General features: G+C 39.2%; 1 protein-coding gene across 5 annotated transcripts in view; it reads right to left on the reverse strand.

Moving 5' to 3' along the window:
* The window catches only part of Usp32 (ubiquitin specific peptidase 32), a 160899-nt gene that overhangs the window by 23624 nt on the left and 119935 nt on the right, over positions 1-17340 (reverse strand). For all 5 annotated transcript variants that reach the window (XM_048367107.1, XM_048367105.1, XM_048367103.1 and 2 more), the window contains 9 exons: positions 16813-16951; positions 16452-16557; positions 13367-13540; positions 12617-12791; positions 12052-12203; positions 10022-10133; positions 6546-6757; positions 6195-6379; positions 2271-2357 (listed from right to left, as the gene is read on the reverse strand). In XM_048367107.1, the coding sequence (XP_048223064.1) occupies positions 2271-2357; positions 6195-6379; positions 6546-6757; positions 10022-10133; positions 12052-12203; positions 12617-12791; positions 13367-13540; positions 16452-16557; positions 16813-16951 (1342 nt within the window). The remainder of the gene's footprint in view (positions 1-2270; positions 2358-6194; positions 6380-6545; positions 6758-10021; positions 10134-12051; positions 12204-12616; positions 12792-13366; positions 13541-16451; positions 16558-16812; positions 16952-17340) is intronic.

The raw sequence follows: 17340 nt of genomic DNA on the forward strand, positions 1-17340 counted from the left end.
TGGGGAATCGAACCTAGGGCCTCGTGTATCCGAGGCAGGCACTCTTGCCACTAGGCTATATCCCCAGCCCCCGGTGTATTTTTCAAGTAGAGTACTGAGCCACACTCTGGTGGCTCACACTTGTAATCCTAGTTTCTCACAAGGCTGAGGTCTGAGGATCATGGTTCGAAGCCAGCCTGGGCAGGATTTTTTTTAAAACTCCAATTAACCTCTAAAAATCTGTAAGAAGAGCTGTGGCTCAAATGGTAGAGTGCTAGCCTCGAGGGAAAAAAAAGCTCAGGTACAATGTCCATATTGCTTTTCTTGTCTGTGCCAGCCTAGACTGTGATCCTTTTTTATATATCACATGTAGCTGGGATGACCAGCACCTGCTACCATATGACCAGCTTTGTTCACTGAAATGCAGGGGGGAGGGCGTGTATGCTAACTTTCACCCCCAGGTTGGCCTAGAACCACAAGCTGCCTCATCTTCTGCTCCTGAGTGTAGTTAGGATGTGTGCATGAACCACTGCATCCGGTTCCCTTTTTTTTCTTCCTTCTCTTTTTGTCAGTGTTTTTTGGGGGATTGAACTCAGTGTATCATGCTTTTAGACAGGCATGCTACCACCTGAGCCATGCCTCCAGTTCCTTTTTGCCTTTGTTATATGGCTTTTGTTGTTGGTGGTGGTAGTGATAGGGCTTGAACATGGGGCCAAGGTGCTGTTACTCTGAACCACAGCACCATTTCCAATTTTCTGATGGTTAACTGGAGAAGAGAGTCTTGTGGACTTTTCTGCTTGGGCTGGCTTATAACCGTGGTCCTGAAGTCTCAGCCTCCTAAGTAACTAGGATTACACCAATGCCTGGCCCTGCCTTGGTTATGTTTGAGGTAGGGTCTCACTTTATCCCTAGGCTTGTCTGGGCTTTGGTCTTCCTACTCTACTGGTGTCCCCTGATTTCCATAAGTATGACTGGTTCCTGGCCTAAAGTGAATTTCTTATGTCAGGTCTGGCCCCAATGCCTAATCTTTGTTTCCCATGTAGCTAGGGTTACAGGATTGAGTCATTGTGTCTGGCTTTTTTTTTTTGGTAAGGTAGAGTCTTCCTATATAGCCCAGGCCAGTCTTGAACTCAAGATCCTCCTGCCTCAGCTTCCTAAGTGAGGGATAACAGGCAGGTGCCATGCCATAACTATGTCGGGCTAATTATATTTATTAATAATTATTATTTCAGGTAATTATGCTTATGACTTCTCAGCCCTTGGACTTTTACTGAGCATTTGTAACATACAAAAACATTATGCTTAATGGCAAAATAAATGATAGCAGAAGTGGCTCTTTGAAATAATAAGGCTCAAAAGAAATTCTAACTTCAGTTACATAATGCTTTTAGGTAAAACAACAACCTATCTCAGTTATAAAATGGCATGTTAAATGTATATAAAAGTTCATGGGCTGGGGATATGGCCTAGTGGCAAGAGTGTTTGCCTCGTATACATGAGGCCCTGGGTTCAATTCCCCAGCACCACATATACAGAAAATGGCCAGAAGTGGTGCTGTGGCTCAAGTGGCAGAGTGCTAGTCTTGAGCAAAAAAAGAAGCCAGGGACAGTGCTCAGGCCCTGAGTCCAAGCCCCAGGACTGGCAAAACAAAAAACAAAAAAACCAAAAGTTCACGGAGCTGCAGGGGAAAGACGTGACAGAGCTATGGTTCCCATGTCTATCTGAGACTCAGTTTGTTAAGTCTATAGTGGTTCTCTAAAAGTTGACTGTTTTTTTCCCTGCTGTCGCAGAAATGGCCCGTCATTCTTTACAACGCTTTGAAAAACCAAAACCAGATTTCTAGCAAGTCTAGTTAGGAGACTATGTTCTACTGGCTCAGAATTGCCAAACAGATATATTTAATCATAGAAAGTTTAGACTAGTAATAAGCAGGCATGGTAGTGCACACCTGCCTCTAAGTCACTCTGCACTTGGGAGGCTGAGACTGGAAGATAACTTGGGCTTAGGGTTTGAAAAAGTTGGGATACCATAGCAAGACTCCACTTGAATGAACATAAAAGAAAAAGATAATTTGGAATAAGAACTGTTGATTATATATTATGAATTTGGGGTACAGTTCATAAAACTAGCTAATCTCATGAAGAAGAGAAGAACAAACAATTCCTACGTTTACTACTTCAAGCTTTACATCATTTGCTGTTATGTCTCAAAACTGGCAGTCTTATAAACAAAGTGAAATATCTGAAGTTGCAATTCTAATAAATTTTTTCCTTTGTAGAAGGCTACTTTACCTATACCATGGGCACCAAGCACAGGAGTTCCCATCTTTCTGCACAACTCGTAGCGTGAATGGGTATTGATAGCCCATACTGTCATCACTGAAATAGAAGAAAATATAAACAAACCAAAATCTTAGAAGTATTTCTGGTTTACAAGCCAATCATTTTCATTTCCTCTTAAAATGATCCTCTAGGAAAGAGCATTTGCATAGCAGTAAACACATGCTGACAGCTCGGTGCTGCCCATCCTAATCCATTAACTGTAGCCCTGTAGCAGTTATACATACATTAGACTGCTAGATGTTCCAAGAGCACACATGGCCCATGAACATTTTACAAATAAGCATATCATGAAATCAAATACCAATTATTCAGCTCTTATTTTATCAGAGAATATAATTCACATTAAAGTAAAATAATAAGACCTTTCCAAGATTAGAACACTGACCCAGTATAGGAGGCTGCATATTTGAAGGCTTCCTTAAATAAATTCCCTATTTGTAATACATGTTAGGATATTATCTCCTTTTCCTAATCATAGCTACTCAAAGCTATACAGGGTAGCCTTGGAGTAGCTCTTAAAAACTGTTAACAATTATGGCAAGATAAGACTTATGATTTCTCCAAATTTTAACAAAACTTACTAATCTTGCTTCAATAAGAAGCAACATTAACAATATACAAATAAGTATATATACATAAATACAAAACATCTAGTACTTAATATAATTCCTGGGCTAGGTGAGTGTTTATCAAGTGTAAAACCACAGTTTCAATCTCTAGCACCCACCTCCCCCCAAAACAAAGCAGCCTTCCAATTTTTGTTTGTCAATTATAATTCATGAAGCTGGGGAAGAAAAAGAACCAGTAGTCTCACAGACTTTTTCTGCCTCAACTGGCTTTGACCACTCTCCTCAGATCTCAGGATTTCTAGGATTACAGATGTGAGCTGCCAGCACCTGGCTTTGATTATTTTTTTTTAAACATAAAGTAACTTAGATACCAAGGGATGACATTTTCTTGGTTAAATGGGGGCTTAGAAGCATGAGTCACTGGAAACAGGGCTCTTGAATTTTTTTTTTTTGCTCATGGCTGGTGCTGCACTCACACTTAAGCCATGCCTACAACCTAGATTTTCTGTCAGTTGTGGGGCTTGAACTGGGTGCTCCCTGAACTCTTCAGCTCAATTATTATTATAAAGTTAATATACAGGGAGTTACTGTTAAATAAGTCAGATAAAGAGTACTTTTTTTGGGGGGGGGCAATGTTACCCTTTCCCTTACTACACGTTTTTTGGTGCCAGCTTTGCGGCTTGAACTTAGGGTCAGGTCCTCTTATCTGGCTTTTTCACTCAAGGCTGGTTAGTACTCCTCCACTTGTGGAGCCAAACCTCCACTTTTTTTTTTTTGTCAGTCATAGGGCTTGAACTCAGGGCCTGGGCACTGTCTCTGAGCTTTTCTGCTCAAGGCTAGCACTCTACCACTTTGAGCCACAGCTCTATTTCTGATTTTCTGATGGTTAACTGGAGCGAAGAGTCTCACAGTTTCCTGCCAGGGTTGGTTTTGATGGCAATCCTCAGATCTCAGGCTCCCAAGCAGCTAGGATTACAGGCATGAACCACCAAGCACCAAGTTTCCCACTTTTCAATATATGCTGGTTAACTGGAGATAATAGTCTGGAGGATTTTTCTTCCTGGGTTGGCTTTGAACCTTTATCCTTAGATCTCAGCCTCCTGAGTAGCCAGGGGTGCCCAATTCAGCTCTCATTTCTTTTAATGGCCAAATGCTATTTGACATACTACATTTTGTATGTCCACTTATCTGTGTATAAGACATTGGATTGTTTTTTCTTTTTGTTGTAACTCATTAGATTCATTAGATGGAAATCAGAGGGCTCTGGCAGAGTTGCTCAAGTTTGTACTTCTAGCTACATGGGAGGTGGAGGTGGGTAGATTGTGATTTGAGATCAGTCTGGACAAAATATAGGTTTGTAAGACTCCATCTGGAACAATGGCTAGGTGAAGTGGTATATATACCTGGCATCGCAGCTACACAGGAAGCATAACGGCTGGGCACAGTGGCACATGCCTGTCATCTTCAGTGACACAGAAAAGCACAAATAGGATGACTGCAACCTGGACCTTCCAGGCTATAAAATGAGATTCAATCTTGAAAATAATCAAATGCTAAAAGTGGTGGCTAGAGGCATGGCTCAAGTCATTGAGTACCTGCCTACCAATCTCCGGGCTCTGAGTTCAATCCCCAGTACTGAAGAAAAAAAAATCAGTGGGTGCTGGGAATGTGGCTTAGCAGTAGAGTGCTTGTCTAGCATGCATGAAGCCCTGGGTTCAATTCCTCAGCAGAAAAAGTCGCAAGTGGCACTGTGGCTCAAGTGGTAGAGTGCTAGCCTTGGGCAAAAAGCTCAGGGACAGTGCCCAGGCTCTAAGTCCAAACCCCAAGAATGGCAAAAATAAATAGATAGATAGATAGATAGATAGATAGATAGATAGATAGATAGATAGATAGATAGATAGAAGCCAGTGACTATTTATAAAAGATGAATTCATTATTCTTTTAATTCTCTCTTCAATCTATGTCAGCTTCCATGCCATGTGCTCATCTATACTATATAACTAGTACAGATTTCACAAATGTCACCAAAGACTGTCATTTTATGAAATGCAGTGGGCAAGTTTCAGCCCTCTTTTTACTCAATCTTTAATTCCCCACAACTGATGACTTTTTCCTGGAAGTACTTTTTTCACTTAACCTTTGTTGAATGCTCATTCTTGATTTCCTTTACATTACTAGCTGCTCCTTTCCTTTATCTTTTTAACCTTTAAATGTTAAAATTCAACAGGAATCAGGTCTTGGACTTGCTCTCTAAATATCACTCTCTTAAGTTATATAATATTATAACCAAGTATTTCTTGGGAATCCCTGTAATTGTATCTTCAGAAGAGAATATTCAGGTAAATTTCCTACTTGAATGTAGTAAGATATTTGGATTTAACTCAATTCTTTTCTTGTCAAAAATCTGTTCCTTTTCCAGTTTGCTTCTTTTCAACATTCACAAACAATAGCTCAGGCTGAAAACCTAGTTTGGCCTCCCCTTTCTCCTCTAATGTACAAATAGTTTGTTAGCAAATCATAGGAAAAGTTCTCAATTAGAAGCCATTTAACTTAGTCACATCATTACTTTAAATTTAATGTCACTTCTACTAAAATGTTCAACTAAATTCCTTATCATTATCTGTAGTTTTCCTTTAACACTTATTTGCATCAAGCCCAATGCTTATCATCAAAAGACTCTAGTCATATCAAACATAAATTTTGTACTCAGTTATCATAGAAGTAGAACTCTCATTGGTACCAAGATGGCAAGAAATTATTTTTAGTTCAACTGAGATATGGACCATTACAATCCCAATAGAATAGTGGTAGAAGGAATGGAAAGAAACCAGAAAATGTTTATTATCTTTACCTAGAGTTACATACAAAATTATTCCATGTTGAAAAGATACATTATGGAAACAATTCAATGGAATCACTGGATGAAACCTTGTGGTCTCTCTCTCTCATAGCAAGTCACCCATTTTCTGAATTACATAAGACTGAGATGACACAAATTTCCAGTCATCGTTTCTATTTTTGCAATAACAGAAGGCAAAGAATTTACCTGAAGCATTAGTAGGAAGGGTTTAGGCAAAAGATTAGAGAATGGAAGAAGTATTAAACATTAGATCATGTAGGTGACAAAAGGAAACTGTATGGTATCTTTCTCAAAGTATCAGACCGAATGGTTAAATTACATGCTTTGAGTGGTTCTGTTCAATTAATTTGACACAGGATGGCTTCTATATGACACCAACAAATCATATATATTATTCTTTTAGAGTTTGGAAAGCACAAGTCTAATATAAGCCCTTGAACTTACCAGTCCTGAGCATGATTACTAGCTTCCTGAGGTGGGAGTGGGCTGGCTAACCGAGACACTTGAATCCAAACAGCATCATATAGGTCTTTCTTCCGGGTATTCATAGTACAGGGAACAATCAGTGGCATTCCAAAGAGACTGGGGCGGTTCTTCTGAGATGACAGGAAATACAGTTCTGTCCGCATCTGTATGTATAAATAAGAGAAGAGAGAACTGAGAAGACAGATCTCTGATTCTCCCAAGGCTGCCAATAACATGCACTAATCACTCATTTTCAAATTACAGAAAATAGTAATATTTCATAAATAACAGCGACAGGATAAACCATAGGTTGCCTAAAATATAACTAACCATTTTTCTGTGGACTGCAATAATGTATCCTGTAACAGGGATGTCAGGAAAATATGGCAAATGACCATTCACCATTCCATTTGTGAAATTCTTCTCAGTTCCACATGGCACAACAGTATTTGGCATTCCATTGGGGATGAATATTGGCCGAGATAGGTCCCCGTTAGTAGTTAGGCTGAACATCCCATTTGTAGATGGGGAAGAGGAGAAATCTATAAATTCAAACATAAGTACAGTACTTAAGATCTGGTACCTTTATCTTCACTCTTTTCTCAAGGTGTTTTTGTTTTGTGCCAGTCCTAGGGCTTGAACTCGGGGTCTAGGCACTGTCCCTGAACGTCTTTTGCTCAAGGCTAGCACTTTTCCACTTAAGCCACAGCTCCACTTCTGGTTATTTTTGGTGATTAATTAGAGATAAGAGTCTCACAGATTTTCCTGCCTGGCTGGCTTCTAACCACAATCCTCAGATCGTAGCCTCCTGAGTAGTTTATAGGCATGAGCTACTGGTACCGGGCTTTTCTCAAGTATTTTAAGGATCTAGACCACTGATAGTGTAGTTTCTTTTAAATATAATAGGGAGAAACTATAGTTCAAGTAACAATTGTAGATTTACTTGGAGATTTTAATTGTAGATGTTACATATATTATTCATATTTATTTTTAAATAGCAAAGCAAGAGGCTGATTATTAGAAACGTTAAATTTTTGCAAAACTTCATATAAACATAATGTAGTACACACACACAAACTTATTTTTAGGTTTTTGCTTTTTGTGCCAGTACTGGGGCTTGAACTCAGGGCCTGGGCACTCTCCCATGACTTTTTGCTCAAGGCTGGCACTCTACCACTTGAGGCCCAGCTCTATTTTCAGCTTTTGGTGGTTAACTAGAGCTAAGAGTCTCTAGAATTTGTTTCCCTGGGCTGGCATTGAACTACAATCCTCATAGTCTAAGTCTCCTGAGTACTGGGATTATAGTTACGAGCCACCGATGCCTGGCAAATTTTATTTTTATTTATTTATTTATTTATTTATTTATTTATTTATTTATTTATTTATTTATGTATCTATCTATCTATCTATCTATCTATCTATCTATCTATCTATTTATTTATTTATTTTTTGGCCAGTCCTGGGCCTTGGACTCAGGGCCTGAGCACTGTCCCTGGCTTCTTCTTGCTCAAGGCTAGCACTCTGCCACTTGAGCCACAGCGCCACTTCTGGATATGTGGTGCTGGGGAATCGAACCCAGGGCCTCATGTATACAAGGCAAGCACTCTTGCCACTAGGCCATATCCCCAAGCCCCCTATTTATTTATTTTTATTTATTTATTTTTTTGCCAGTCCTGGGGCTTGAACTTAGGGCCTGAGCACTACTGTCCCTGGCTTCTTTTTGCTCAAGGCTAGCACTCTACCACTTGGGCCACAGTGCTACTTCCGTTTTTTTCTGTATATGTGGTGCTGAGGAATAGAACCCAGGGCTTCATGCATGCTAGGCAAGCACTTTACCACATTCCCATTGGCAAATAATTTTATCTTTTATCACTTCTATAATCTGTTTTCTTTCCTGTAAAAAAAATTATTTTTTGTCAGTTATGGCTTGAACTCAGGGTCTGGGTACTGTCTATGTGTTCCCTTTGCTCAAGGCTATCTAGTATTCTACCACTTTGAGCCACAGAGCCACTTCCAGTTTTCTGGTGGTTAAATGGAGATAAGAGTCTGACAGACTTTCCTGTCCAGGCTGGCTCTGAACTATTATCCTCAGATCTCAGCCTCCTGAGTAGCTAGGATTAAAATGATTTTAAAAATATTTTTATTAAACTGGGTGCATGGGGGGGGAGGGGGCTGGGAATATGGCCTAGTAGCAAGAGTGCTTGCCTCATATACATGAAGCCCTGGGTTCAATTCCCCAGCACCACCAGAAGTGGCGCTGTGACTCAAGTGGTAGAGTGCTACCCTTGAGCAAAAAGAAGCCAGGGACAGTGCTCAGGCCCTGAGTCCAAGGCATAGGACTAGTAAAACACACACACACACACACACACACACACACACACACACACACCAAAAAAAAAAAACCACAAACAAATAAACTGGGTGTGGGTGGCTCACATCTGTAATCTCAAAGTGCTTAGGATTTGAGTTCAAGCTCCACAAACAACAACATATATATATAAATAAAATTATCTTTAAGTAGCTGTACAAAGGAGTGCCATTCAACAAAGCAGTTTATGAATTCATAACATCTAAATTCTTTATTCCTCTAAGAATGTAAAATGCTCTCTACTACACACACACACACACACACAGAATAGACTGTCAGCTGAGTACAGAGCTTACACCTATAATCCTACTCAGAAGGCTGAGATCTGAGGATAGTGGTTTGAAGCCAGCCCAGGGAGGAAAGATCAAAAGACTCTTTTTTTTTTCTTTTTTTGCCAGTCCTGGAGCTTGAACTCAAGGCCTGGACACTATCCCTGAGCTTCTTTTGCTCAAGGCTAGCCCTCTACCACTTGAGCCATAGCACCACTTCTGGCTTTTTCTCTGAGGAATTGAACCCAGAGCTTCATGCATGCTAGGCAAGTACTTTACCACTAAGCCACACCCCCAGCCCCAAAAGACTCATCTCCAATTAACTACCAAAAAAAAGAAAATGAAGCTGTGGCTAACATGGTAGAATGATACTTATGAGCAGTAAAAGCTCAGGGACAGAGCCCAGGCTCCAAGTTCAAGTCCCAGAACCAGCAAAAAACAAAACAAATCGAAAACTAGAGACAAAGTCTACTTGTGAGGCAAAGATTCAAAGATTAGAAAGATCAGGGTTTAAGGCTAGCCCAGGCAGGAAAGTTCAAGAGACCATTTTTCAAATGAGAGCCAGGCTCAGTGGAGCATGCTGTCATTCTAGCTATGATGAGAAGCTTAAAATAGGTGGATCACGACTGAGGCCAGGGCACAGTCAGAAAGTCACTCTATCTCAAAAATCATTAGTACCACAAAGGCCAGGTTCTTGTTCTAGCAAGAGCAAGAGAGATTGAGTTCAAACCTCAGTGCTACCAAATAAATAAATAAGAATCAAAGCAAATGAATGGCAAAAAAGACTCACCAGGTGACCACATCATATGTAATAATTGCACAAACACTCTTCTTCAGCTAAATTGACTGTTTATGTTCCCTGGTAGCATGTCCCTCTCATACTATATGTTTCCATGTTAGTATCAGAAAGGAGTTAAAAGAGATTTGAATGCTAATTGAATATGAGCTAATATCTATCTACTTAGCTTATGTACTTAGGTTCTCTGAATTTCAGCCAAATAATTCATAGAATTCCTGCAGAAATCTCTTTGAACAGGATTAAAGGTTTCTCTGGGCTAAAAGATTCTTTTGTTCTAATATCCTCAGCACAATAAATAGAAAAAAGATGATAAATGTTAGACCAATATTTAAAGATGAGATAATGAGAGAGAGGTCTCATTCGAGCTTACCTGTTTGTACTGGACTAGATTCTGAAACTGGAGATGGAGGAAGGGGAATTTCAAATGCACACAAAAATCCACTCACTGAGAGGCGAACTTTTTGGTTGTCCTGAGGTAAATTCTACAAATAAAAGGAAGATGAAAAAGGAGTAATGTATTTTAAGAGAGTATCTTAAGAACTTTGGTCAGCTAAATAAAATGGGATGGTTGAATATTTCTTGTCTAAGTAAAAGATAAACAGTGGGTAAAATATATCTTACTGTCAAGAAAACAATTATATGCTAGGTGGCTATGGCTCATACCTGCAATCCTAATTTCTCAGAAGGCTGAGGTCTGAGGATCACAGTTCAAAACCAGCCTGGGCAGGAAAGTTCATGAGATTCTTATCTCTAATTAACCACCAGAAAACCAGAAGTGGCTCTGCGGCTCAAAGTGATAGAGTGCTTGCTTGCCTTGAGTGAAAAAGCTGAGACAGTGCCCAGGCCTTGAGTTCAAGCCATATGGCCAAAACAAATAAACAAACAAAAAACAATTATTGTTTTCTATATGAAGGAAGTATATTGTGCATGGCTGACATGTATTTTTGATTCACAGCATTGATGGCAAACGAGGCCAGTGTTGACAACAAAACAAGACCTCATCTAAAAAACAACAACAAAATACCAAAAGATGAGTATTTCCTCAAGTGGCATGCAGAAAGACATGATTTGCATCAATCTGTCTTTATTTTCTTAGCACTGAAAGGTAAGACATACATCATTCCTTGATATCTTTACAGGATTAGTTCCAAGGCCTTCCACCAAAATCAATCTGCAGTCACAGGTCTCCAGATAAAAGAGAGTAATATTTACATAGAACCTTGGCATATCACTCAATGTATTTTAAATCATCTTTAAGTTATTTATAAAAATGTCATACAAATGCTATGTAGAAAGTTATTGTAGCTAGGGCATTAGTGGCTTATGCCTGTAATCCTAGTTAGTCAGGAGGCTGAGATCTGAGATTTGAGGATCACAGGTCAAAGCCAGCCTGCCTGCTCAGCAAAGTCCATGAGATGCTGATGTCCAACCACTCAGAAAACGCTGAAGTAGTGCTGTGGCTCAAGTGGTAGAGTGCTAGCTTTAAGCATAAAGAGGCTCGGGGACAGAGCCCAGGTCCTGAGCTCAAGCCCTAGGACAGGCCAAAAAAAAAAAAAAAAAAAAAGTTGTTGTATTATTTAGGGAATAATGACAAGGGGAAAAAGTCTAAATATATATTCAGTCTAGATGAAATATCTTATTTTTTGAATATTTCCATTTGTGTTGATGCATTTGTGATGACGCAGACCCTTCCAAGATGCAAGTCCACTTGTATATTCATTAGTATGAATTCATAAATACATAGAAAAATCTAAAATTCCAACTATAGTTTTTGGGGAAACAAGAAGTATATTAATCAATATGGGCAGCCTTATCAATTTACCTTCTTTAAAATACTTTTAAAAAAAATAGAATTTTCAAACAAAAATAAAGAAAAAAAATGCCACTATCAATTGAGCACTGGTGGCTCAAACCTGTAATCCTAGCTATGCAAGCTGAGATATGAGAATGGAGGTTGCAGCCAGCTTGCGCAAGAAAGTCCACGAGACAATTAAGCACCAAGACAACCAAACCAAACCAAAACCAGAGGTGAAACTGTGGCTCAAGTGGTGGATTACCAGCCTTGAGCAAAACACCTTACGGACAGCATCCAAGCTCATAATTCTAGGATCCAGAGTACAGGCCGAACATGGTTTGAATGATAGAGTACCTGCGTACCAGCACATGTAAAGCTAAAATATCACCAAAACCCATTATCACCAAAAACAAAAAGCCCACTGTCATAATTATTATTTCATTTTGGTAGATAATCCTTCTAAATTTCTGGGTTGGTAAAGGATACTTTTTTGTTATGGTTTAATGTTTAACCCTTGGCTAACAATTAACTGACACTAAAGCAAGAAAACTGTGATCTTTGAAGGATAGAGTCCAAGATTTCTTAGAAAGAACAGTTAACAATACCTTTATGTTAGAACCATGTACTTCTGCCAGAAGGATCTGTTCTGATTTAAGCCCACAGAGATCACTCAACTGTTTTTTCAAACCTGTGTACTTTTCATCCATATTCAGTCTTAATCCATATCGTATGGGGGTAGTACCATCTAATTTAATTACTAAGAAAAAGAAAAGATCTTTTATTAGTAAAATACAGGTTACAATGAAAGTTTTTAATAGTAGAAACAGATATATCTAACTTGCAAACAGCAAAAAATTCAGAATAAAAATGTACTTAGCATGTAAATATTAAAACACAACTTAGGAATAATACTGAATGCTCATTGGTAACAGAAGTGTAAGTGGCAATGATTTAGAAGAGCTTCTGGCATGTCTGGAACTAATGAGCCATCAATGAGCACAAAATGGGCCCATGTTCCAAATTTTTCAAATCTTAAATCATGCCTGAATATAGTTGCTAGATTTTAATAGGCTGACTACTGATCTTCATGTAAACAAACAACTATAATTGCAAATTATGGCTGCTTGAAAAAGATGGAAAATAAGAGTAAATTTTTAGTTTGAGACCCACCTGTTATTTCTAAGTGCATATAACTGTCCATTGGCAGTGGCAAAGACAAAAAATTGAAAGGGTCAAATCGGACACTTATATGTCCACATGTCTTGCACCTGACTTGGGATCTTAGCTGCCCATGAAACAAATCCACAACAATTGATCTATTTCTCCTCAGATGGTTGTCCCAGGCCTAGCAAGAAAAATAGATCCAAAACTTTTATTTCAAAAATTCAAAGGATAAATCATTTTTGTTCAAACCCTAAAACATTAGCTAAGTGAACTGTATTTAAATATCAATAATGTAATCCTTAATCTTCATACTTTTGTGCTTAAGACTAATGCTCTACCACTTGAGCCACAGCTCCACTTCCAGCTTTTTGGTAGTTATTAGGAGATAAGAGTCTCATTCCCACATTCCCAGCTCCTAATTTGTTCTTACCATGATAACAATGATGAGTATTAAAGCAGATATCATGTGCCTGCTTGATTACTGTATACCTTACTTTAGCATTTGGGGGGAGCCCATTAAATTCTCCTGGAAAATTATTCCTAAACCCTATCCCATAGTTTTGTAATGTAAGATAGCAACATTTTCTTATGTTCTTTAAGGTACTTCTGTTGTGTTATTACTGTATAAAAATTAGACATAGAAATGTGAACTATTTTGCTTTCATAGTAAAATTCTAACCATAGAATGGCTTAGTTTGCATATATGTTTTATCACATACATTTGTAGGCGGAATACTTTATTCAAAACTGACAAACCTCTGCAGCTACTTCCCAGTCTGGTCGTCCATCACTGTCCTTCAGTTCCACATATGGCTTCTCATGTACTCGATTGAGATCTTCATGAAGACCATCCAAGAGAAAAGCCAGGAGCTCCTGGGAGTCTTGTTGCTGGAATCCATTAAACCTGGGAGCATATTTTGCGATGGTCCACTATAAATATGAGAAATAAGTTATTATTTCCTACCTCAAAACATTTGGAATAAGCATAGTTCATAATTCTATCAGAGACAAATGTAATTTGCATAATTAAGAATATAAATTCTTAATCTCAAATGACCTAAAACAAAGCAATTTTGGCCAATACTATACGTAGTTTACTATCATGTAAACAAACTGAGTTCTTTAGGAACATAGATGTTAAAGAGAAAAATAGTAAAAGACCATTTTCTCACAACGAAAGACTTCCTTGTCTATGTATATGTTTTCTTCCATAGTTACTTTTCTGCTTTTGTTATATGCTAACTTTTAATTTTTTTGGGGGGTGTGTGTGTGTGTGTTTCAGTCCTGGGCCTTGATCTCTGGGCCTGAGAGCTATCCTTAAGCTCCTTGAGCTACAGCATCATTTCCGGCTTTTTCTGTGATTAATTGGAGATATACGTTTCATGGACTTTTATTTTGCTTCGAACCATGATTCTCAGATCTCAGCATTCCAGAATAGCAAGGATTACAGGTGTGAGGCACTTGTGCCTGGCTAAATGCTAACTTTTTTTTTTTTTTTTTTTTGCCACTCCTAGGCCGTGAACTCAGAGCCTGAGCACTGTCCCTGGCTTCTTTTTACTCAAGGCTAGCACTCTGCCACCTGAGCCACAGCGCCACTTCTGGCCATTTTCTGTATATGTGGTGCTGGGGAATCGAACCCAGGGCCTCATGTATATGAGGCAGGCACTCTTGCCACTAGGCCATATCCCCAGCCCTAACTTTTTTTTTTTTTTTTAGCCAGTCCTGGGCCTTGCACTCAGGGCCTGAGCACTGTCCCTGGTTTCTTTTTGCTCAAGGATAGCACTCTGCCTCTTGAGCCACAGCGCCACTTCTGGCCATTTTCTATATATGCGGTGCTGGGGATTCGAACCCAGGGCTTCATGTGTATGAGGCAAGTACTCTCACCACTAGGCCCTACTCCCAGCCCTATGCTAACTTTTATAGCACAGTATTTAACCACAAAAGCTAAAACTTGTAGGTTTTGGCAAAGTAATTTCCTAGCCTTTGGTTGGCTGCTTGCTTCCTTTCTCTCCTTCCTTCCTTCCTTCCTTCCTCCCTTCCTCCCTTCCTTCCTTCCTTCCTTCCTTCCTTCCTTCCTTCCTTCCTTCCTTCCTTCCTTCCTTCCTTCCTTCCTTCCTTCCTTCCTTCCTTCCTTCCTTCCTTCCTTCCTTCCTTCCTTCCTTCCTTCCTTCCTTCCTTCCTTCCTTCCTTCCTTCCTTCCTTCCTTCCTTCCTTCCTTCCTTCCTTCCTTCCTTCCTTCCTTCCTTCCTGTCCTGGGGCTTACACTCAGGGACTAAGCACTGTCCCTGGCTTCCTTTTGCTCAGGCAAGCACTCTACCACTTGAGCCATAGCCCCTCTTCCTGCTTTTTCTGTTCATGCGGTGCTGAGGAACCAAACCTAGGGCTTCATGCATGCTAGGCAAGCACTCTACTGCTAAGCCACATTCCCAGCCTCTAGCCTTTGTTTTCAAGGATAGAAACACTGCATTATGCTATAAGTTTATTTAGAGAATTATTGAGTTGATACAAATAAGTAATTAGAATAGTACCTAGCAAGTTGTAAGAAATAATTTTTTAACCTATTATGATTATTTTAACTTAAAAACTATCTGCCTGGGTGGTTTTATATATGTATTTGTGTATGTCAGTACCAGGGCTTGAACTTAGGGCCTTTTAACTGTCAATCACCTTTCTTGTTTATGGCTAATGCTCTACCATTTGAGCTACACATCTAGTTTGGAAATTTTTTTTTCTCCTTAATTGGAGATAGAGCCTCATAGACTTTTCTGCCTGGGTGGGCTTTGAACCTCAATCCTCCAGGTTTCAGCCTAGCAAGTAGCTAGGATTACAGGTGTGAGACATCAGTGCCTGGCATAGTATGCCTTTTTTTTTGCCAGTCCTAGGCTTTGGACTCAGGGCCTGAGCACTGTCCCTGGCTTCTCTTTGCTCAAGGCTAGCACTCTGCCACTTGAGCCACAGCGCCACTGCTGGCCATTTTCTATATATGTGGTACTGGGGAATCGAACCCAGGGCTTCATGTATACGAGTCAAGCACTCTTGCCACTAGGCCATATTCCCAGCCCAGTATGCCTAATTTTTAAATAATAATTCTAATAGTATTAAAATCTGCTATATTAATGTAAAACTTGTATATTTAATCAGTTTTTATTCTGTTACTTTTTATTCCATAGATAAAACTAATTGTCTTGTAATGCTGAAAATGCCATTTTTATTTTGCTACTTTTTTGTTCTATAAATAGAACTAATTGTCTTAGTTATGCTAAAAATGCATTGGTGTAACTAGACTCTGAGGTTCATTTTGAAGTCAGAACATTCATAATAGTGAAGGATTACCAGAAAAAGTTTACTCTTCAAAGTATTTAAGAAGTTAGCAAATTAAGTAACATCCCAAATTGAGACTGCTTTTTATCTTTTTCTACTATACCTCATTTTCTGTAAGAACTAGAATAAATAATATAAAAACCAAAATAAGACAAGCTACTCGGGAGGCTGAGATCTGAGGATCACCTTTCAAAGCCCAGGCAGAAAAGTCCCAGTGAGATTCTTATCTCCAATAAACATCTCAGAAAAGGCCAGAAGTAGCACTGTGGCTCAAGTGGTAGAGTATCTGCCTTGGGCATAAGGGCTCAAGCATAGTGCCTAGACCCTGAGTTCAAGCCCCAGGACTGGCAAAAAAAAAAAAGTAATTTCTATATATCTAATTAAGTAAGAATATTGGACATCTGGTTTATATGTAGTGAAACATCCTAACACACTGATTAAACTAAAAGCTAAATACACATAGTAAAAAATGAATACTTAAACAAATGCTTTAGGAATACTTTTATTTTAACTTCCTTACCCGAAGCTTTAATGGGGCAACATTCTTCTGAGTTCCACTCCAAAGTTCCTGTACTAAATCACCATAGCATTTGGCCATATGACCCTTCATACCAATGGGATTTGTCCTAGAAGTCCAAGAGGAAAATTTGTTGCCAAAAAATCTCATAAATCACAATCATGTGGGCACAAAAATGCATAGACTATCACATTTAAAAGTAGCTTAAAAAAAAAAACCCACAAGAAGCATACCTAGTCCTTATTTCACACTAAACAGGGTAAAAAGATTTTTCTCTCCCACGGTAAAGAAAGAGTAGATTAAGGTGATACTGGACTCAGATCAAGGTCATAAGTCAATTTACCAGTGGCTCAAAAAAGGTTACCTGTTGAGTTCATAAAGATGTCTCCCTGAGATAAAATATTGTGTCAGAGGCTGTGTGTTACTAACACACTGGATGCTTGAATTCATGAAGCATGTGTTTCCCAGGTTACTCAGACCTGTGGCTCCCTTTTCTGTGGGAACTGAAACAAAAATGAGAACCAAAACCTAGATGAAGCAATTATGCTGTAGAACCAAGTTACTTGTGTACACACACACACACACACACACACAATTTTTTTTTTGGAGAGAGAGAGTCTCATTATGTAGGCCAAGATAGCTTAGAGAAACTAGTCTGGATTATAAATGAGCATGGGTCAGGTGCCAGTAGCTCACACCTATAATCACGCTTACCTACTCAGAAGGCTGAGACCTGAGGATGGCGATTCAAAGCCAGCCTGGGCAGCAAAGTCCCTAAGACCACCAAAAAATCGAAAGTAGAGCAGTGGCTCCAAGTAGTGGAGCGCTAGCTTTGAGCAAAGAAACTTAGGGACAACATCCAGGTCCTGAGTTCAAGCACCACAACCACCAC

The sequence above is a fragment of the Perognathus longimembris genome, chromosome 17, assembly GCF_023159225.1.
Source record: "Perognathus longimembris pacificus isolate PPM17 chromosome 17, ASM2315922v1, whole genome shotgun sequence".
In the NCBI taxonomy this organism is placed as follows: domain Eukaryota; kingdom Metazoa; phylum Chordata; class Mammalia; order Rodentia; family Heteromyidae; genus Perognathus; species Perognathus longimembris.